The sequence below is a fragment of the Microtus oregoni genome, unplaced genomic scaffold, assembly GCF_018167655.1.
Source record: "Microtus oregoni isolate MIOR12 unplaced genomic scaffold, Mior012 000035F_ref0000213, whole genome shotgun sequence".
NCBI lineage: Eukaryota > Metazoa > Chordata > Mammalia > Rodentia > Cricetidae > Microtus > Microtus oregoni.
This window is the reverse complement of record NW_024543094.1, coordinates 21,586,832-21,609,811: the sequence shown is the minus strand read 5'-3', so window position 1 is coordinate 21,609,811 and position 22,980 is coordinate 21,586,832. Positions and strand designations below refer to the sequence as shown.

Sequence of the window (22,980 nt, the reverse complement as noted above, 5' to 3'; positions counted from 1 at the left end):
TATTTATGATTGAAACAGCTAGCAGAAGCCAGAAGATAACAGTCTGGGGTTTTGTGAGGCTCAAATGAGATTAAGTGCAGCTGGAGAGATGGCTCAATATATAAAGTACTTGTGAGAATCCCCCAAAACCTACATAAAAACTGGGCAGGCATGGTCACCAGCTGTAATCCCAGCACTTGAGAGGCAAACTGGGGGAATCCCCTAAGTTAGCGGGCTACCAAGACTGTCTAAAATATGTGAACTTTTGGTTCAGTGAGAGACCCTGCCTCACTTAGCAAAGAGGAAAGCAATCAGGAAAGATATCCAATGTCAGCTTTGGGTTGATACATGTGCATGTATTTGTGCATGTATGCATACTATATACATATACATTAGAAAAATGAGAATGTGTATTCTGAGTACTAAATAAATAGGTATGGATGGATGCTTTCATAAAGGGAACCTGTACATTATTTTTAGGGAATGGCTGATAGAAAGGAGGCATAAAGAACCAATTCTTGAAATGACATAAATAATCAATAGGGAAAATGTCTAGCCCAAGTCTTGATTTAATGATTAAATAAATGGAGTCTGTGAATTTCTCCCAACTCTGTGTTTAAGACTATTTCAAATGAGAAAACATGATACAAGTACAGTACTCCTGAAGGGGGAAGACAGTGATACCCTCTTATTTCCTGCTGATGCACATGGAAATCAGTGTAGTATTTAGGGGAGAGTCTTAATTACTTACCAACACTCAAAGCATGGTCTTTGAACTAGCATTTCTGCCTGTGGACAAGCCGACCCAAAAGTAGGAAGATAGATGTGCTGAAATACTTCTGCACTAACAGCCTTTTTTGTACAGGAATGTTTCAGCAAAATCTGGCCAGTCTCCATGCAGCTCCTGGGCAGATGTAGCTTACTTAGTGTAGACTCCCAGGAAAAGAAGAGACTAGAGTAGGTTTCACAATTTTACGTTTCCAATTTTGTTAGAAAATGATAGGAAAATGAAAATATGATTAAAGAAGACACATTTGTAAGCAGATATACTGGAAAACTACTGTCTTTGAGAGAGTATCATAAGGCTTCGAGTATACATTAATGACTTTGAATCTTGGAGGATGACTGTATATATTCTAATTAGGTAGAAGTCAGGAAAGAAAATAACCAGGGACAAATTGATTTACAACAGTGGAGCAAAACCAGTTGATTCCATTACTTTCTCCACATAGGCAAAAAATGTAATGATAATCTTTGATGTTAAATTTTATTGTACCTTCTATGAAATTCATGGTAGAGTTAGATAGTAAGTGAAAATTTTTAATCTTGTGTCTCTGGTTTTCTCTCTTTTTCAGAATACAGCAATGGGAAGGGTTCCAAATAAAAATATTTTATTCAATAATATTTTTGATACTTAGGAATTTTTTTTTGAAAATATATTACGTTTTTATTTAGTGGTGGTGGTGGCGGCGGCAGTGTGTGTGTGTGTGTATGTATGTATGTATGTATGTGTGCATGCGTGCACATGATATAGTGTGCCTGTGGAGGTCAGGACAACTGGAGGAAAGGAAAGCAGTTTTCTTTCCACCCTGTGAGTCCCAGGGATTGAACGCAGGTTGTCAGGCTTAGTAGCAGGTATCTTTACCTACTGAGTCATTTCACTGCCACAAACCTTAAAGATTTTATTGATCAACATAAAATTTTTAATTAAAAGAAACTTTCTCATGTGGAAAAACTGTTTCTATTGCTTTAAGGTAAGTAGTTTGATGTACTAGGGATATAGCTCAGTAGTAGAGTGTTTATCTAGTATGTTCAAAGCCAAATAAATATGAAAAGGATGAATAGTGTCACCCCAAAGAGGTACCTATAATATTTTTATACACGTAGGTCTTTTTCTAAGATTTATTTTTAATGTCTATGAGTGTTTTATAAGTTTGTGCACCATATGCATGTCTGGTGCCCTTACTGGCCTAAAGAGAACATTGGATTCTCTGGAACTGAGTTACAGGCAGTTGTGAGTACAGTGTGGGTGCTTGGAACCAAACCCAGTTTCTCTGCAAGAGCAGCCAGTGCTCTTAACCTCTGAGCCATCACTAACCCCAGATGTATGTCTTAAGGGCTAAGTAAAAAGTAGGTTAGTTAGAGTTGGAGTGATTGTGAATGTTCTTTGATTTCGGTTATAAATGTGGTTTGTGTCTACAGTTTTTATGTTTAGGAAGCATCTGAACACTAGCTATATGACAGAGCAAGAACCAGTGTTTGATCATAGACATTTCAACCTGACACTCTCATATCCCATGCATCCTAACATAGTTGTCCTTCACTGTGAAGATCACATGGGTTTTTCTAAGTAATGGCTTTTATGAACTCAGTTTTATATAATGATTTTTTTCCTTTGCTTTGTTTTTCTCTCCTTGCATTTCCTACAGAAGCCCTGGAGGGGATTTGGGAGCAAAAAAGAAAAAGAAGAAACAGAAGAGAAAAAAGGAGAAGCCGAATTCTGGGGGTACCAAGTCTGACTCTGCATCTGACTCCCAGGAGATTAAAATTCAGCAGTCTTCAAAAGTGAGAGCCTGTTTTCTTGTCACAGCTGTTGTTTCCCAATACAGAAGAAATGGGTTTGGGTGCCCTTTGGGTTAGATGTGTAGCGAGTGATTCATTTGGCTGTGTTGAATGGCAGTAGTAACTGGAGGGTATTTATAGCTTCCCTGAAGCTCATGGTGATATCTGCATAACCAAGAGGTACACACTGGGCTTCTGTATGTGTACAGACATCTCATCTCTTCTCTGTGTAGTAGTATGTAAATTATAGTCATAGAAGGATGTCTCTCTGGGAGCCTGGTAGGAGTTTTTTGTTTTTTTGTTTTTTGTTTTTGTTTTTCTGTTTTTGCTTTGTTGTTTTGTTTTGTTTTGAAGTTACACTTAATCTGTGATTACTTTTAGTTCAGAAGATATTCACATTTTAATTTTTCTGGGTGTCTGTCTAATTACCTGCATAGCACAACGCCATCTGGCAGCAGATTTCAGCGGGAGCAGCCATGGGTAAGTCTTCTGTTGACTTTGAATCAGCCTGGTCTGCAGTGGCCATCCCTCATGCCATTGCTAAGGGTGGGAAACACCTCCTCATGTTCTCCCTTAGGACACCCCTATTTTAGACCAAACTTGTTCATCTGGGTCCCATGTTGGCAGATAGCCTGCTGAAGAGCTAGTTGTGTTGTACATAGGTCTGGTGATGCAGTTGGCAATTACCTGTTTGTGGAGATCCCTACTTCCTGTCACACAGGAGAACACGGCCCTGGTGGTACAGGAAACCAGAGCCAAACAAACTGAATAGAAAATAACAACAAATATGACAAATGGTTGTAGCTTCAAGTCAATCTTTCTGGGCCAGTAGCGCCAAGATCTGGCACATGGCCTGACTCCATTCCTCACATCGTATTGCTTATCTTTGAATCTGTTTCCTTATCCTGGAAAGCCCATTTCCCCCAGTCTGTAGAGTTGTTATGAAGTTAAAGTGACATCTTTTTAAATGAAGATTGCTTTGTTTTCTAAAGTACAGTGCACATGGCAAACAGCACCTGTAAATTGTGTGGATATCAGTTTTTATATGAAGTTTATATTATGTCACATAAATCAGTCTTTGGAAACTTTTGTTGTTGCTACCTGCTTTATATGAAAGAACTAGGAGTCTCTTGCCCTGAGTGACTCTGAGGGAAAGAACACAGTTGAATCTTTTGCCTTAGCTTTCCTCTTGACCTCAGGTGATCAATGTTCCACTGGACAGAACTTCCACCATCAGCTTGCAAATATTTTCCCATTTCTTGGTGTTGCTTCAGCAGATAAACGCATCACTTACCTGCAGTTGTGGGCAGCTCTTTGCTTCTACCACGCCATTGGCTTTACCCTCAGGGATTCTAAGCACTCACTCTGGGTACTGATAAGAAACTGCAGCCAACTGAGTGAGAGGAACTACTACTGCTAATATATATATGGTAGAGAGTTTGTTTTTTAAACATTAGAAGCTAATGTTTAATGAAACTGCTTTAATGTGGGATTTTGTTTATTACATTTTTCTTAAAAGCTGAAGTTTCTTCCACCCCACTCCTGTAAATTTATAGCAGGTATAGATAATGCCATACGATGACAGTAGATATATTTAGAGAATTATCTGATTTACACTTAAGGATTAAAGTTAAAATACTTGTCTGAATTCTTAACAGATTTCTATATGTGGTGCTGGGGGTTGAACCCAGGGCCTTGTGCATGCCAGGCAGGCACTTTACTGCCTGAGCCACAACCCCAACCCTTTTTACAGACATTCTAGTGGCAGAAGACTTGGACAGATTTCTCCTAAGGTATTCATTTTGTAAAATAATGGGCAAAGAATGTAGCTGATATTTAGTATTCTTTAGGAAGCAGATATGGAAAGAAGTATGAATTTCTGCCTCTTAGGTAAGAACATAATAGTGGGCAGTTAATTGGGGGCTAATGCACATTCTCGCCTTTCTCCCCAGGTGGTGATACTATGGAAGGTGAATGGATAGATTTAAGAATGTATCATAAGGTGAGCGTGGTGGCGCCCGCCTGTAATCCCAGCACCCAGGAGGCCTAGGCAGGAGGATTGTGAGTTTCAGGCCAGCCTGAGCTACATAGGGAGACCTTGTTTCAAAAAAGAAGAAAAGATTAATCCTAAGGCCGAGGGTGTGGCCCAGTGGTTGAGCATTTGCCAAACATGATGTGCAAGGTTTTTGCATTTAATCCCCAGCATTTCAAATAATCACAGTCTTTAAAAAAAAAAAATTAACTGTGAATTTCCTTACTTTGACATAAGTTTAAAAGTTGTATATTTATTTGTACCAATTTTAGAAAGCACTTAAATAGTGAACATTTGGGGAAAATGTGTCACAAATGGCCATTATTTGTAGCACAAGTCAGCCTGGTGACACTGCGTAGATAGCACATATAAACTACTCTAGGGACTCCCTGGAGCTGGAATATCATTGGCTCCTACAGAACCAAGATGTTGCTTCATGATCACTTCAAAATAATTTCCTTTTTGCTGTGTCTTGGAAGATTTAGCCCAACTATCAGAAAAGAAAATTTACTATAACAAACTCAGTACAGGCTCTGTAGACAGATTTTTTTAAGCCTAGATTCTACTTTGCATTTTCAAGTCAGGTTAAATGTATTCAAGCATTAGTTGAACTGTGTTGTAAGCTCGGTTCCTGTTGTAGGTCTCTTAGTAGATTATGTTGGAAGTTCAAGTGGTTATTAATTTTCTTATCTTAGAAATCAGTTACTTAAAGTGTTAGAAAATAAAATAGACCAAAGGTGGTTGTTTTTTTAATGCAAAAAATGATTGAATTAAAACTAAGCACTTCACATGAAGTTATGTATGAAATCAGCAGGCCAAAAGAAAACTGGAATTAAAACAACTTACATACATGAACTAAGAATAGCTAGATACACACTATTTTGTTGTTATAAGAGAATAATTACATTTGAGTATTTACGCTAAGAAAAATTGACAACATGGCTGAAAAAAAATGCAGGGCCATATGTTGTGGTTCATGCCTGTAACAGTTTCTATTTGAGAGGTTGATGTGGGAAGATCTCATATTCAAGGTCAGCGTGGCCAACTTAGTAAACCCTATCTCTAATTTATCAAAAAGCTGAGATAGATAGTGGTAGAGCCTTTTTTTGTCTAACATGTATGTGGCTCTGGGTTCAATTCTTAGTACCACTTCCAAAAGGGATAGAAGGGAGGAAGAGGAGAGAGAAAAGGAGTGCAATGATTAGAACAGGAAAGTATTCGCTATAATTTGTATGTGTCGTTAAGGTATGGCCCTATCTTTAAAATAGCTTCTAGACTCAGTGGCAGTAGAGCTGTGCTCATGGGAGCTGAGTGGAGGCAGTAAGCTGTTGGCCTGCTCCAGTTAGACTTCATAGCTTTATCTACTAGGTAATGTCAAGAACCTAAAGAAACCCAGTAAATAAGGCAGCTACAGGACAGCCTGTTTTGTACTTCAATTAGAGAAGCTTTTCAAGTTATAAAGGGCTTGTTCAGAGCACAGATTTCAGACTCAAAATTGAGCAGAAGTCCAAAGTTGTTGGAGAGTCCATTGTCCCTGTGCTTCATGTTCAGTGTACTGATACACAGCAAAATCTAATGGCTCTGAAATTTCTTCCATCCATTTCTAAATCACAATGGAAAGTATTATTTGAGTGGTATCAAAATCCTTAAATTCAGTTGTTTTACATATTGGGGGAAAAAGCCACTGATTCTATATCCAGTCCCAGGTCCTGTGTCTCATTTTGAATGTAATCTCAGTTTCTGTGTATTATTATTACATTTGAAGAATTAAGTAGATGGGAATCTGTAAGAGAAAACCTGGAATATGGACTTTGAGAAAGGAATTTTGGAATTAAAATACTGCCCACTTTATAGATAAGAATATGTTTTACTTAAAAATGAGGCTAGTTTTCCATACTTCTGTTGAGTGAATAAGCAGTGGTTGCCAAGGATTATGGTTTGCAGAGCAGCTTTTTTTCTGCCTTCTGTCTCAGGGCTCCTCTAGTGTGAGAAAGGCTGGGTATGGTCCAGGAGAGAGTAGTAGCAGGGTTAGTGGTTTCTTCTTAACCATTTCCTTCCCAGCATAGCCCTAAGGTTCTCTTTTCTTTTTTTCCCTCTTTCCCTTCTAATCATCTCTTGTCTGTCTAGTTTCTATTCTAGAAGTTGTTTCCTCTGCCCCTCCATTGCTGCTGCAGAGCATTAACGCTAACAGCACAACCGAGGCTCCTGGCTGCCTGGCTGCTGTGTGACAGTAATGCATGCCTGCATGTCACTTTTTGCCTTCTTTTCCCAAAGGAACAGTGGGACCGGCACAGATGGGCGGGAATCTGAAGCAAAGGGTGCTTCTGTGTACTTAGCATTCCCAAACCACCAGAGTCCCCATTGAAACTCCATCACAGTGGTCATCTGCAACAGTGCAGGTGTTTCATCTCGGTATATTCACAGAGAGCCTTCAGCAGGCTTCCAGGAGGTGGGACAGTGTTTAGGAGTTGCAGCCTCTGAGGCCAATACACAGAGTTGCCCTGTGTTCCAAAGTGGTGGCAGCTTCCTCATATCATGTGTCTGTGTCTCTGCTCTCCTAGAATCCTACCATCCCTATTCAGAAGCTACAGGACATCCAGAGAGCAATGGAGCTGCTGTCTGCATGCCAAGGCCCAGCCAGGAACATTGATGAGGCCACAAAGCGCAGATACCAGTTCTGGGACACACAGCCAGTACCCAAATTGAGTAAGCTCATATGCGTGTTTCCACAATCCAGCGTGAAGACCTGGACGCAGTCTTGTGTCATACACTCAAAATTAACACAAAAGATAGTATCTGTCTTCTTGAAGTATAGATACACTAGTAGGGACATTTGTTTTCAATAACACTGATTGTAGCCTAATTGCTGTTTCTGTTATGTTATCCAACTGTCCCATATTTGAAATATGTATATATCATAATTTTCTATTAGACTTTCCTATATGTATGTTTACAATAAAATATATAATACACTGTATACTAAAATATACTGTATATAATATATAAAAATGTGCTACGTTCTGCAATATAACTAATATATAGTTTATATAATATATAATCTACATATATTATACAGAAAGAGAGTTGGTTTTTTTTCTCTCATTGCTGTTCATTGCTTCTGATCTTCATGAAGTTGTTTTTTTCCTAGGTATGGTATTTTGAAGAATTTTTAAAATTTTTTATTGGATGCATACGACTGTTTTGCTTGCATACATACATAAGAGCCATTTGTATGCTTGGTGTCCATGGAAGCCTGAAGAAGGCAATGGATCACCTGAAAGTATAGTTAAAGATAGTTAGTTGTGAGGTATTGTGTGGGTGCTGAGAACCAAACTTTGGGTCCTCTGCAAGAGCAGCAAATGCTCTGAACCTCTGAGCCATCTCTCTAGCAACCCCTCTGTCTCCCACCACTTTTTTTTTCAGCATTTCCTACACCTCAGGAATTCTAAAGGACTCAGATTAAAAAAAAACTTCTCTATAATATCTCACTAAGTGGATAATTGTGTGGTGCTGAACATGTAGAATAGGGGGAACACGAGTCAGATGATCCCAAACTAACTCCAAATAGAGTATTCTAAGGTTTTTCTTTATTAAAAGGGAAAGCTCACAGAACAGGAACGGGTGTCAAAAATCAAGGTGTGGAGCACAGGAAGCTAGGGGTGAGTGGGTGGGATTGTGACCTTTTGGCACCCCAAAGCCACGCTTCAACCTGGTCCAGCCTCTTAAAGGCCATTGGCTGAAGGAGGTTCCTCATCATCCCTTTTGTCTAAATAAGAGCTTCAAACCCACTACAGAATTGTATACAATAAGAACAGATATCATGTATAAAAATTAGAATTATAACCAGCATAAACTATTAAGCAAGGAACGTATGCTAAATGTTTTAATAATCATTCTATCCTAAGAAGTCTAAGTCTTGTATTAGAAATGGCTTAGCTAAATCATAAGAGGAAAGTAACTATGACTATCTAATCTTTAACCCCTTCGAAGGGAGAAGGGAGATAATATTACTTGAGTAGGCCGGAAGTACAGTCAGACGGCTTTCAAAATGTACAGTAGGTGACAGAGACAACTGACTACCTGATGAGTCACCCAAAGTCTCATTTGCAGTGTTGGAGCAACCAACGTTGGCTAAGACCTAGAGTAATTGACAGACCATCTTTAGAGGCAGGAAATATTTTTTAAAACTATCTTACCCTATCTTGGCAAGGTTTGACAGTCTTTTTACCCTGTTTGTCTAGTCCAGACAATGTGTATTTTGTCAGTGGTCGAGGCATGGGCAGTCCCTTACCCAAAGGCCAGTTTTGGAAAGAAGAAAACAAGCTCCAAGTGGAGTGTCTTTAGTGCTCAACTTTTTCTTGGGCATAGATCAATGCTGCCAGGAGCAATTGTGTCTCATGTCAACAGAACCCTAAATTATTTAAATGCCATAGTCTACAGTTATTTGAAGTAGTTGAAAATTACCTATCAATGTGGAATACAATCTCTATGTATCTAAAAAACCTGATTAGTCTAACTATATATGGATGACTATAGACCTATAACTGCTTAATACCTATATAGCTTAAATACTAAGACTTCTATGAATATTAAACAATCTTTAAACCACTGTGCAACAAATGAGAACAGTGACTTAAAAATGTAAACAATGTACAAGTATCTTCATCGGAGGTAGAAATGTATAGTGCAATATGATAAATATATCCTAAAATGTATCAGTATACAAAATTTCTTAAAGAGAGGTAGAAACATGCATGCATACAATCTGACAAAATAACTTTGCATAGGTGTACAAATATTATAAACAGAAATAGGAGTATATTCAATACAACAAATATAATTTGAATTTATATCAATATGTAAGAATCTATGGGCTGGAGAGATGGCTCAGTGGTTAAGAGCATTGCCTGCTCTTCCAAAGGTCCTGAGTTCAATTTCCTGCAACCACATGGTGGCTCACAACCATCTGGAATGAGGTCTGGTGCCCTCTTCTGGCCTGCAGACATACACACAGACAGAATATTGTATACATAATAAATAAATAAATATTTTTTAAAAAAAGAATCTATACCAATGTAAATTGTCCATAAATAGCTCACAAGTATGCACGCTATTACTCACTATTATTATTCCTATTATCCCATTCAGTTTCCCCTTTTTTCTTTCCTATTTTACAAAGGTGAGATTATTAATAATATGAAAGCATCCAAATTACATGACAGCATAAATGTCCTACTTTGACTTAGAATTGTGCCTACTAACATGTTGATTATTTAGGTTCCAATCAGTATATAAAGGGTCACTTGCACCTAAAACTCTAAACATCCCAGTTATATACAGATAATCCATTTTGATGCTATAACTCGAGTAATGTTTTCCTGAGCATTGGAAGTATCAGTTAGGTTTTTCCAATCCTTTCCCACACATATCCACACCAACAGCTAGAGAAGGACATCATCTAAGTAGGCAAGAAAGGAATAAGACTGAAAATTGGGAGTATGCCTCAGTGCTAGAGCACTTACCTAGGATATGAGGCCCTGGACTCATCTCTTACACTGGGAAGGATGGGAGTGGGTCTACCTTTTTTCTTTCAGCTTCTAGAAATGTGTCTGGTAATGGAGGAATATTCTTTAGAATAAATTTACAAAGTCTTTAATGACACCTAATTAAATACGTATTAGTTGAAGGATCTAGATTTATTGATTGTGGTGAATGTGGTTCACTAAGCTGCTTTCTTGCCATCCAGAGAAGACACCTAATCTCAGGGCTCCTTTTGGGAAGAATTGCCTGGGGCTCATCCTCCTTTCCTCTCCCTGCCCCCAGCCCTTGCCCTAAATTTTTACAGGGTTCTCAGAATGCTAGAGCTCCTAGTATACCTCAGTTCAGTCAGAGACCATGTCTGCTGAGGGAGTCATGTTGTGCAGAAAAGGAGCCCTGACAGAATACATAGAAACTGCCTCTCTAGTTCTGTCTGGGGTGTGACACAGTCCAGGCTAAACACACCCAGCTGCTCCAAGGTGCCTGCATCTTGTAAGCGTTATATAGGCTTCATGGGGATTATATATATATATATATATATATATATATATATATATATATATAGTGACCAGGAATTGAGCCACAAGGGTTCCCAGGAGAAAGTCTGAGGACCTGGTGCAAGTCGTGCACTTCTTTTTTTTTTTTTTTTTGGTTTTTCGAGACAGGGTTTCTCTGTGGCTTTGGAGCCTGTCCTGGAACTAGCTCTGTAGACCAGGCTGGTCTCGAACTCACAGAGATCCGCCTGCCTCTGCCTCCCGAGTGCTGGGATTAAAGGCGTGCGCCACCATCGCCCGGCTAAGTCGTGCACTTCTTGTAGAAGGATTCTATAACTAGATGTACCGGATCCATACTCCGCAGATAGTAAGTAATTGCCAGGGTCACAGGTCAAGAAATGGTCATGGAAAGTGGGACAGAGGTAGAAAGGAGTTGTATAAGGTGATCAAGCAGAACAGAGAGCTTCTATAGCTTTCATAGGAAAAAAGCTTTAATTGTTGAAAATTGTGAGAAAACTGTGAGAAAATGACTTGTGAACCGAGACATTCCCAGGGACCAACATCTTAATGACCAGAGGACAAGGCCTCAGCAAAACGGAATGCCCTGAACTAAGACAAATTCTTAAGGTCAGAGGCTATCATACTGGGAGCAGGACTATGGAGATATGCAGAGATGCCAGGCAGGCTAGAGCCACAGAGAAGCGTCTACATTTTATTCTAAATTACACACTTAATTCAGAGAAAGAATTGGAAAGGAGAAGTTAAGGGCTGGGCTGATTTAATTGTAGCGTGCTTGCCAACTACAAACAAAGCCTTGAGTTTTGTTCTCAGCACCGTGTGGTTACATGCCTGTAATCCTAGCATTAAGGAAGTAGAGATAGTAAAGGTAGTGTGGTAGTCCAATTGTAATTGGCCCCCATAATCTCATAGGGAGTGGCATTATTAGGAAGTGTAGGGTCTTGTTGGAGTAGGTGTGGTCTTGTTGAAGGAAGTATGTCACTGTGAAGGTGGGCTTTGAGGTCTCATGTGCTCAAGGTACTGCCCAGTGTCTCAGACCACATCCTGTTGCCTATAAGATGTAGGAATCGCAGCCACTTCTCCAGCACCATGTCTACCTGTGTGCCACCATGTTCCACCATGATGACAATGGACTGAACCTCTGAACTGTAAACAAGCCACCCCAATTAAATGTTTCCTTTGTAAGAGTTGATGTAAGGTCATGGTGTTTCTTCACAGCAGTAGGAACACTAACTAAGACAGGTAGGGAGAAGTAATCAGTTTAGAAATTTGTGTTAGGTTTTGCTGCTGGAAGGCCTCCACACCCTCAATTTGTGGATGTGAAATAAAAAAGAGAGACCATTTCTAATGCTGTTATATCATGCTTGTATCGCTTATGGTTGTGGTTGTAGTGTAGTGCAACCTAGGGCTGAGGCTGAGAAATTATTTTATAATGTCACTATGTGACATTCAGTTTCTCTTTTGCTTAACTGGTGAGATAATAGTCCAAAGGAATCAACAATGTGTTAGTTATTCCTACATAGCATGCACTAATATAGCTGCTCTTACCATTTGGATTATTTTGAGCTCAAATGTCCAAAATCTGAAAGTGTCCTTTAACTTCTGTTGCTATTTGTGGGATTGTCAGATTATTATGTAATATGATATCCTTTCTTTTTCCTTTTTTTTTTTTTTCCCAGATGAAGTCATAACATCTCATGGTGCAATTGAACCAGACAAGGACAATATCCGCCAGGAACCGTATTCTTTGCCACAGGGTTTTATGTGGGACACTTTAGATTTGAGTAATGCTGAAGTGGTAAGACTTGAATTCAACAGCTACATTCACTGTCATTGTTCTAAGGTACATTTACTAACATGGTGCTCTGAGCACCTTAGACAGTACACTTTTTTTGTCTTTTAGCTGAAGGAGTTGTACACTTTGCTGAACGAGAATTACGTGGAAGATGATGACAATATGTTCCGCTTCGACTATTCGCCTGAGTTTCTCTTGTGGTATGCCTGGCTGGTCATGGGCCATTGATTGGTTGTTGACTGAGGAGGTTTTGTTTGGTTCCTTTGTTCTTGGATCCTGACTGGTGTTTCTTTTCTCTACCTCAGGGCTCTGCGTCCCCCAGGCTGGCTTCTGCAATGGCACTGTGGGGTCCGAGTGTCTTCAAATAAAAAGCTAGTAGGTTTCATAAGTGCCATCCCAGCAAACATTCGAATTTATGACAGGTATGTGTTAAAGCCTGTGCATGTGTGTTTGTGCACTCCAAATTGTAATTAAAACAGGCTTTTAAAAGTTACACAGTATAGAACCAGGGTGATGGAGCTCGGTAAAAAGTGCTTGCTATGCAAGCATGAGGACCTGAACTTGGATCCCATCCCCACCACCCATATTAAAAGCCAACTGCTATGATATATGCCTGTAATCCTGGAATTAGGGTAGCAGAGACAGGGAAATGGAGGGTGCCAAGAGCTTCTTGATTGGTCAAGTTATTTGAATCTGTAAGCTCCAGGTATAGTGCCAGTCCTGCCTCAAAAATAAATAAAAAAATAAAAAATAAATAAATAAAATTGTGGAGAAATAAATAAATAAATAAAATTGAGAAAGACAGTAGATGTTTACCTTTAGTGTTGCCGGCTTGTGCCATGTAGTAAAATTCTAAATCAAAAGAACCAAAGGACAAGAAATGTAGCTCAATTGTAGAGTGTCTGCCTGGCATGTGTGTGGCTTTGGGTCTCTGGTGCCAAAATAAGTAAGTCAATGATTACTAAACTTGGCTGTTGATAGCAAGATTGCTTGGGAGAGCTGTTTAGGAGCTCTTTGTACACTGATACTGTAAACTTAAAAGTCTAATAGTTAGATTTATTTAGGTTTTTCTTTTTTAGTTAAAGGAAAACTTGGACAAGAGGTGAGAGAACAGTGCTGTCTTTCTATCCCTCCATCTGTCCAACTATACCTCACTCCACTTTCCCATTGATCCTCCCTCCCTCCCTCCATTCATTCATTTATTTATTTTTGATTTTCCAGACAGGGTTTCTCCGTAGCTTTCAGTTCCCATTCATTCATTCATTTATTTATTTTTGATTTTCCAGACAGGGTTTCTCCGTAACTTTCGGTTCCTGTCCTGGAACTAGCTCTTGTAGACCAGGCTGGCCTCGAACTCACAGAGATCTGCCTGCCTTTGCCTCCCTAGTGCTGGGATTAAAGGCGTGCGCCACCACCGCCTGGCTCTCCCTCCTTATTTTTATTTTACTCTCTGCCTCTCAATCTCATACATGCACACAGCTTTATTTATGTATATAATTATGTTCATAGAATAAACAAAGTCATCAACAGGTATTTCAGAAAAAATTAGCAATTTTAAAGGCGATTATAAACTCTGTCCAAAGGATAAATGTATTATACATTTGCTCTGGATTGCCAGCCCTAAGTCAGGTACGCAGATAAGAATATCAGAGGTCTAATAGCTAATATGTCTGTTTACCATAGTGAGCTGCCTAGCTGAACTGATAAAAGCATGTGCTCTCAAGAACACTTAAGCCGGGCGATGGTGGCGCACGCCTTTAATCCCAGCACTCGGGAGGCAGAGGCAGGCGGATCTCTGTGAGTTCGAGACCAGCCTGGTCTACAGAGCTAGTTCCAGGACAGGCTCCAAAGCCACAGAGAAACCCTGTCTCGAAAAACAAAAAACAAAACAACAAAAAAAAAAAAGAACACTTAAAATACACACATTCCTCACGTCAGAACTGAACTTTGAAGTTCTGGGAGGATTATGGTAGCTTGGAATAGTGTCAGCTCTGGTCTGATGAAGGCCCTTCTCCAGGGATCTTGGGGAATCTGTCATGTTTGAACAATACCTTGCCATTTCTACTTTAGAGTGGATGGGAGTGGTGGGATATTATTTAGTTGGTTTTGTTGTTGTTGTTATTGCTGTGTTGGGGTTTTTATTTGCTATATTTGTTTGCCATAATTATATATGTTGCAGGAAAAAACATACAGGAACACTTCTTGAGACCTATCTGATCTAGCATCTAAAATTATAAAAATAGACCAAAGTTTTAAATTCTAATTGAGGTCAATTAGAATTTGATTGATCATTGTAATCTAGATCTCCCTGACCTAGAGTTGACCATTTTGACAATGGGTATAGAAAATGGTATCTAGTCTGATTTTGTGAATGCCTGCACAATGCAGTGTTTTTCGGGATGCTTTTCATGGTCTTTTTTTGGAATTTTATAAAAATGTTGCCCTGCTTTTTAAAGTGTGCTCTAATTGTCCCGTCTGTTTGTCAGCGTGAAGAGGATGGTAGAGATCAACTTTCTCTGTGTCCATAAGAAGCTGAGATCCAAACGGGTAGCTCCAGTGTTAATTCGAGAGATAACTAGAAGAGTGAACCTAGAAGGGATCTTCCAGGCTGTTTATACTGCTGGAGTGGTTCTTCCTAAACCTGTTGCCACATGCAGGTAATAGCACCACACAAACATCAGAAGTTTCCCCTTTGCCAGATGGGATGGGTTGTAACTGTTCTCCTCTGATTTAATCCACAGGGATTGGGCTTGCTGGGGACAGTAGTTTGTTGGTATCTGATGTAGAGACAAAACTCAAGCCATTGACTCCAGTATTCAGTATATCTTGTAGCACTCTCGGTTGTTATTAAGTGTAAAATTTACCCACTAATGATGCTAGATTCACGTTTCCATGTCTGCTCCGTCTGATGTCTGTGCATGGGGAAACCTGTGGTGTCGCAGTCTAGAAATGCCCATCCAGTGTCACACTGCTAAATGTGACGTGTTGTCAGTCAGAAGTCTGAGGGTTCTTGTTGGCTAACCAGGCTCGCAGAGATTACTCCAGAGGGAGTGCAATCAGACTGTTAGTGGTCTAACCTGCTTTTAAGACATCAAAAAATAATTTCCTTCCACAAATTCTCTTGATTCAAGTAGGATGAAACTTGAAATGAATATAGTACAAAACTGTAAAATCACTATAGCTTACTAAATTATTACATTAGTAAATAAACAGAAAAATTGGCATCATAGGTATATTTCAGTAAAAATAATGTATTATATACCAAAACTGAAATCAAATTGAAGGATTTCCTCAGAATTAGTTTTCTTTGATGGTATCTACTAATAGGTATGGTTTATTTTGCAGGAATATTTTCATGATCTTAAATTTCTTGTTTGGTTTGCCTCACAAAATCACGAGGCTTCTTAAAATTTACATACATCTTTTATTAAATAAAATACAAAATATAAAATGTGTAATATTCTTATTTAGGGGAAGATATGAAAGACCACAAACTCCAAAGGAACATATCTAGCAGCAAGTCAATTTTATGCCTTGGGTTTTGTTTTTCTTTATATCTTCAGACAAATTAATACATATAAAATGGCCAGCGCCATCAGTGCACCTGGTACAACGTAAGTGTTAAATAGATGCTTCTAGAACAGCTAAGACAGAGTAAAACCTCCATTGTCTTCCAGGTATTGGCATCGATCCCTAAACCCCAGGAAACTGGTAGAAGTGAAATTTTCTCACTTGAGTAGAAACATGACCTTACAGAGAACAATGAAGCTTTACCGACTTCCGGATGTAAGTAAGAGGAATGTGCTACTTTCTAAGTTTGTAACCATTGACGCTTTTGACGTCAGACTGAAGCTGTGCCTATAGCTGGGAAAGGAGAATGCCATAATTTTTGAGCATTGCCACTTAATGAGGGAGAAAAGTTTTTTGTTTTTTTGTTTTTTTCAATTGTTAATGTTTTTGTTTGATTGATTGTTTTTGAGACAGGGTTTCTTTATGAAGTCCTGACTGTCCTATAGAACTAGGTCTGTAGAGCAGGCTGACCTCAAACTCAGAGATTCCCTGCCTCTGCCTCCTGAGGACTGGGTTTAAAGGAGTGCACCATCATGTTACACTTTGTCCCATAGAACTCAGATTCCAAGCTTAAAGAAAAGATTTGGGCCGGGCGGTGGTGGTGCACGCCTTTAATCCCAGCACTCGGGAGGCAGAGGCAGGCAGATCTCTGTGAGTTCGAGGCCAGCCTGGTCTACAAGAGCTAGTTCCAGGACAGGAACCAAAAAAGCTACGGAGAAACCCTGTCTCAAAAAAAAAAAAAAAAAAAAAAAAAAAAAAAAAAAAAAAAAAAAAAAAAAAAAGATTTGGGAAGTGAAAATAATGTATTCGTTTATCTATTATTTTTTTTTTTTAAAAACTTTTTAGACAGAATCTTGCTGTATAGAAGTGACTGTATATAGCCTAGACTGTCCTCAAAAATCTTAAAATCCACCTGCTTTAGTGTCTGGGGTTACAGGCATAGGCACCAGTCCTGGAAGCTACCTTGTTTCGTTTTGTTTGGTGTATGTAGTGTGGAACATGCTCATAACGTCTGTGGGTGCCCATGGAGTAAATATTGATGTGAAGTCAGGGATTGATATCAATGTCTTTCTCTACCACCCCATTTTAATTATTGAGGTAGGGTCTCTCACGGAACCCACATTTGGTTAGACTAGCTAACAAGCTTACTCTAGGGCTTCCCTATCTCTGTTTTCTGAATGCTAAGATTACAAGTGGGCCACCAGACCCATATGGGTGCTGGGGATCCAAACTTCAGTTCTCAGGTTCAGCAAGCACTTTATCCATTGAGCTGCCCCCCCTCCCTTCATCTTTTTAAACTACTACTAGAGTCATGATATGAAAAATTGTTGTCGCATAAAAAATTTAAATATAGTTGAGTGATACATTATGTATCTTTTGCTGATTGTCAGAAACCAAACAGCTTCAAACAGCTGCTTGGTTTGTTTGTTTTTCTGAGACAAGGTTTCTCTATGTAACAGTCCTGGCTGTCCTGGAACTCACACTGTGGACTATTAGCCTCAACACAACTCAACAGAGATTTGCCTGCCTCTGCCTCCTGAGATTAAAGATGTGAGCCACCACTACCCTGTTCTCTCTCTCTCTCTCTTTTCTTTTAAACAGTTATGTTTAAACCAGTCATTGTGACACATTCCTATAATCGTAGCACTCAGAAGAAGACTGAGACAGGAAAATAAAGAGTTGAAGTCCAGTTTGGGTTACATAAAAATACTGTGATTTGGGATTGGAGAGATGGTTCAGCAGTTAAGAGCACTGGCCTCCACATGGTAGCTTGTGGCCATCTGTAATTTCTGGCCTCTGTAGGTGCCATTTACACATAGTGCACAAATATACATGCAGGCAAAATATCCATACACATAAATAATTAATTTAAAAAAACATGTCCTGTCTAAGCAAAAACACCATGCACATTTGTTTTCATATGTGTTCCAAAGAGCACACCACTTAACTGAATCTTCTGCTTCTGGCCATCTGAGTGTCAGTCAGCCAGGACCAGAGCTGTGTATACTTTGACTGGGGAAAGAGCCACTTTTCGGCTCATAGGGCTGTTAAAAAGACTGATTTTCCTTCTGGTTGGTGGGCTCAGAGCCATTTCTGCTTGTCAGCTGCCACAAGCTGTTCTCAGTTCCTTGCCACAGGGTCTTCTCCACAGGGCAACCCATAGCCTGGCAACTTATCTCAAAGCCAGTAAGAGCTGTTTATAGAAGGGGGGTTGTGCCAATTAGATGAAAAGCAAAACCCTCTTCCATGGAGAGGGGAGAAGATGGAAGGGAGCAGAGAAAAATGTATAGTGCAATAAAAACAATTTAAAAAACATTCCAAAGAAAGAAAACCAGAACCCTGTACAGCCAAGTCCTAAAAGAGATGTCCAGTCACTACTGTTGATTGGAACAGTTCAAACCAGACATGATCTCTAAAAGGTGGACTGTCCTGACAGTCTCAGCTACAGATAAGATCTCTGATGTGCTGTTTTGTTATGTGAATTGAAATTAAAACTGCATCCATGCTTAATTTTTCACCAGGAAGGAATGCTGCTCCACATTAGTCTCCCAGGACTCTGTATTAGGCACAAAGCAGTCTAGTGTATATGTAAGGAAAATATTCACATGGAGGTTACCTAAAATGGAACAAAGGAAAAGCAGTTGTATTACCTATCCCAAGTTTATTTTGGCTAGTAAAAATACTCAACTTGGCCTTTATAGTTCATGCATAAAAATTAATCTCACAGACAACAAAGTTTGGTAAATTGGTGGTGAATCACAAACAAGCTTTTGTTCTAAAAGCAGACTTTGGCATGGTTCTAACAGTTGGCAATGTTCCTTCTGTAGCAGCCATGTTGCCAAAGTGTTGAGTTTTTTTGCCGAGTAAGCTTAGGTTTATAATATGCTTTTACATACATTAATCCATTTATTTTTACATCTTTAGAAGTTAGTACTTCTTATTTCTATCATACACATGAAAAATTGAGGTTTAGGAAGGTTGATATTTAGCTCAGGGTATAAAACCAAAAACAGTAAGACCTGTGATGTCCCATCCTCAGCTTCAAAGGTTTCCGTTAGACCCCTTTCCTTATGGTGCTTGCTCTCACACATTCCTGTAGGAGTACCATGGCCCAGGCTCGCAAGGTGTCCCACTGTGCCGTTATTACCATATACGTGAGATCAGAAAAGAACAGTTATCAAGGTTCCGGCAGATTTCGTTAACATGTTCTAAGCATCTTTCTTCTATTTCAGTTATAGGAAAGAGGAATGAAGAGTAGTTTAGTTTCATTCTGTTGCTGATTTAAAAAAAACAAAACACAGAATGACCAGAAACAGCTTTGGAAGGAAAGGGCTTATTTCACTCAGACTTCCAGGTCACAGCCCATCATTGTGGAAAGTCAAGGCAGGAACTTGAAGCAGGAATGTTGAAGCAAGACTCATAGAGGAATGCTGTTTACTGGCTTACTCTGTGCCTCATGCTCAGTTAACTGTCTTATATGGACCAGGCCAACCTCCCCAGGGATGGTGCTGCCTACAGTTGGCTGGTCCTCAGTCATCAATCAGAAGAGTCCCTCAGGTTATAGGTACAAGCCAACAGGATCTGGGCAATCCCTTGGTTGAGGTTCCTTCTTCCCAGGTAACTCTGGGTTGTGTCAGGTTGATAGTATAGACTGAATAGCGTAGTAGTTGGTAAATAAAGAGGGAAGAGAGAGCAAAAGAAATAAAAATACAGATAATAGAAAGTTGAAAGATGCCAACAAGCAATCACCCTGATGACTCTTGATTAAGGATAGATGGTGCAGCTGCTAACAATCAAGCCACTTGTACCACTCAGTATAAGGGAACCTTCTGGAATATACACCATGGTTGTTTCTTTTATACCATTACCATTTTTCTTACAGTTCTTTTGTGTCTTAGGCATAGACTTCTGAACCTAGGTACTAATGTTTATCAGGCCAGCATTGTACTAGAGAATGAACATTTATTATCTCATGCACTTGCTTGAGCAGTCACAGGATGGCGGGCTATTATCCCTATCATAGAAGCTGACATGGAAAACCAAGATTGGCATGTGGAGTCTGCTTTGTAAGAACAGAGCTGGCCTGGCACTCATTGTGGCTAGCATTTCCCAAAGGCTAGGCTTACCTAAGAAATATATCTTCCTGTGTCTCCCTGCTGTTTGATGTGCTTGTTTATTTGAAGTTCGGGATTAAGATGGAGGGAGGGGCTTAAAAATAATTCGAAGTAGATTAAAAAGTAGGATTAATCAACCAGCATGTCTATGCTTTGTGCCGTTAAAAGGGATACACTTGCTAGGGCGCATTAAAGCATATGGTGTTTTATATTTTTAATAGCACTTGATGATCTTAGTACTTAGAAACTCCCTTCTTTATCATATAAGTAACCATAACCATTACTGCCAACTATCTCCAAATCAGCTCATACCATGTTGACAGGTAACACTTTTGTTTTTCAGTGGAGTCTGAGTTTTTTCCTTATACAATTGTACATACAAGCTTCAGATTATGTGGAGTTGAAAAAATAATTGATACTAGTTGAGGCTGAGAAAGTACCTAATTCAGACACAGAATTTGCTTAGGAAATGTAACTTGCTCCTATTAACCAGGAAAGTTTCTTTGCTTTATATTGAACTCCCAGAAAACTTGAGTGTTTTATTCAGTTATACAAAAGCATCCTATTTTTACCTCAGTTTGGGTCTTCCCAGTTATTCTTGAAGACTGTCATAATTGTCTGATCTATGAAGCATCCTAGCTGAAAATATTGTCTTCTTTTGTGCCGCTTGTATGTGCTGTTCAAGCCTTCTGTACTGAGCTACATAACTCGGCACAAGAGAATTTTTAGGTAACTTTGGCATATAGACACATTTTAGATGGTTTTGGTCTTTAACTAGCATTCAAAAATACATATTTATTTTACTTATTTCCCTGTGGGACTGGACATTTCTTTTTGCAGTACTAGGATTTAATCCATTGTTTTGTGCACACTAGGCAAGCACTTTACTGGGACTAGATGTTTCTGATCTTTCGAAAGCCACAAAAAGATTAATAAAAGTGTGAGCTGCTTATTCAGTGTTAGGGATTTAGTTCTCCAACTTTAGATAATTAAATGGTATTTTAGTTGAGGTTCCATGTGTTTATAGAGTACGTACTCCATCCTTGAGCAGCTTGTTGTAAACGCTCAACCCTTGGGCCTGGAAATGTAAAGCATCCATTGCTAGCTTCCTTGCCTTCTCCCACACTAACCAGTAATCAATCAACACTGTTGGTCATAGAGCCTTGGAAACATCTCTAACCCTCAGTAGTAGTTGATTATAGCTGCCACAAGATAATAGGGTACTTCAGAAATCATAATATTCTAATTCTATGAGTTTTATTGTTTTGTGTTTTTTTTTCAAGTTTACCTATTTAGTTGTGTGTATGTGTATCCATTCGCATGCATGGTGCATGTGTAGAGGTCAAAGAATAGCTTTATAGCGTTGATCACAGATGCACACCACCATATCTAGCCTTTATAAAAATGTGGTTTCCGGGGATCAAATCCAGGTTGTTAGGCTTGTATGGCAAGTAGTTTTACTTGCCTAGTCTTCTCCCAGGTTCTAGGGGTTTTTAGTTTAGAAATATTCACAAGTAATTGAGAGCAAAAAAGTATATTAGCAATATTTGTGCTACTTCTTAAAATTATCCAATATTTCTTCAAGTGGAAAAAGCATAAAATTTGATGCTGTTATTCATATCTGTTAAATTCTTGTTATAGCAGTTTGTAATGTTCCATTTAGTTTGTTTGAATACAAAGATAGGACACAACCTAGACAGTGGTGGCACACGCCTTTAGTCCCGGTACCCTGGAGGCCAGCAGATCTCTGTAAGTTCAAGGCCAGCCTGGTCTACAGAGCAAGTTCCAGGACAGCCAGGGATACATAGAAAGACCCTATTTTGGTTTTTGAAAAACCAAAATAACAACAGCAACAAGAATATAGGACACACATTGCTTATCGACTTTATCTTCGTTGAGAGTGCAGGCTGTCATACGTTTGCCAGGTGCACTGGTGGAGTTCAGAGGACAGCTTGCAAGAGTTGCTTCCCTCCTTCCATCATGTGGGTCCTGGGGTTGAATTTATGTGCTCAGGGTTGGCAGTGGGCTTATTTATCCCCTGAACAATCTCACTAGCCCTCATCATCTTTCTTTTTATCCAGGCTCAATAAGTTGCCCAGACTAGCTTTGTACTCACTGTATATTCCAGTCAGGCCTTGACCTTGCAATGAATTCTCATGCCTTATCCTCTCAAGTAGCTGGGATTATATAGGCCCAACCATTTAGACCCAGCTTTGGGTTTTAATGGATTCATGGTATACTGCAGGTTCTGATTCACTAAGGCAGGTCTGGAGCCAAGAGTTTTCAGTTCCGAAAATTTCCCATAGGTACTGCAGGCCTGTGGGTCACACTGAGCATGAAGTAATTTTATTTTACTCCTCTTCATTGTACTTCTGACTTTGCTTTATTTTCCTTCTAACAAGGTTACAAAGACTTCAGGTTTGAGACCAATGGAACCAAAAGATATCAAAGCAGTCCGAGAACTGATCAACAGCTACTTGAAGCAGTTTCATCTAGCTCCTGTGATGGATGAAGAGGAAGTGGCCCACTGGTTCCTCCCCAGGGAACACATCATTGACACATTTGTGGTGGAGGTAAAGATAAGCTGATAAAATAGTCCTGAGAACAGGTTAAAGCTTCTTTGAGGAGGATTGCAGCATGCCCATGTCCTTCATCCATGACTACTGCCTTTGCTAGCCCTACCACAACTGCTTCTAGTCCTGGGTTTGAGCGTTTTCCCTAGTTACTAAAGGGAAATTAGGGTGCTTTTCTTTGTTTGCTGTGCATTTGGTCTTCTCATTTTGAAAAGCTAGTAATTACTTTTGCCTCATCCTAGATAGCTATATTCCAGAGTTTAATATTATTTGGAGTTGTGTATAGCTGGCTGGATCTGAACTG

The 22,980-nt window shown here is 39.4% G+C and overlaps 1 protein-coding gene across 3 annotated transcripts in view; it reads left to right on the top strand.

Moving 5' to 3' along the window:
* Positions 1–22,980, top strand: part of Nmt2 (N-myristoyltransferase 2) — a 45,045-nt gene that overhangs the window by 16,193 nt on the left and 5,872 nt on the right. Inside the window, exons 2-11 of one of the 3 annotated variants that reach the window (XM_041630738.1) lie at positions 2,409–2,544; positions 2,979–3,021; positions 4,494–4,543; positions 7,135–7,279; positions 12,303–12,421; positions 12,527–12,618; positions 12,724–12,840; positions 14,905–15,075; positions 16,096–16,204; positions 22,506–22,676. In XM_041630738.1, the coding sequence (XP_041486672.1) occupies positions 2,409–2,544; positions 2,979–3,021; positions 4,494–4,543; positions 7,135–7,279; positions 12,303–12,421; positions 12,527–12,618; positions 12,724–12,840; positions 14,905–15,075; positions 16,096–16,204; positions 22,506–22,676 (1,153 nt within the window). The remainder of the gene's footprint in view (positions 1–2,408; positions 2,545–2,978; positions 3,022–4,493; positions 4,544–7,134; positions 7,280–12,302; positions 12,422–12,526; positions 12,619–12,723; positions 12,841–14,904; positions 15,076–16,095; positions 16,205–22,505; positions 22,677–22,980) is intronic. The other 2 variants (XM_041630737.1, XM_041630736.1) reach the window with 2 other exon arrangements.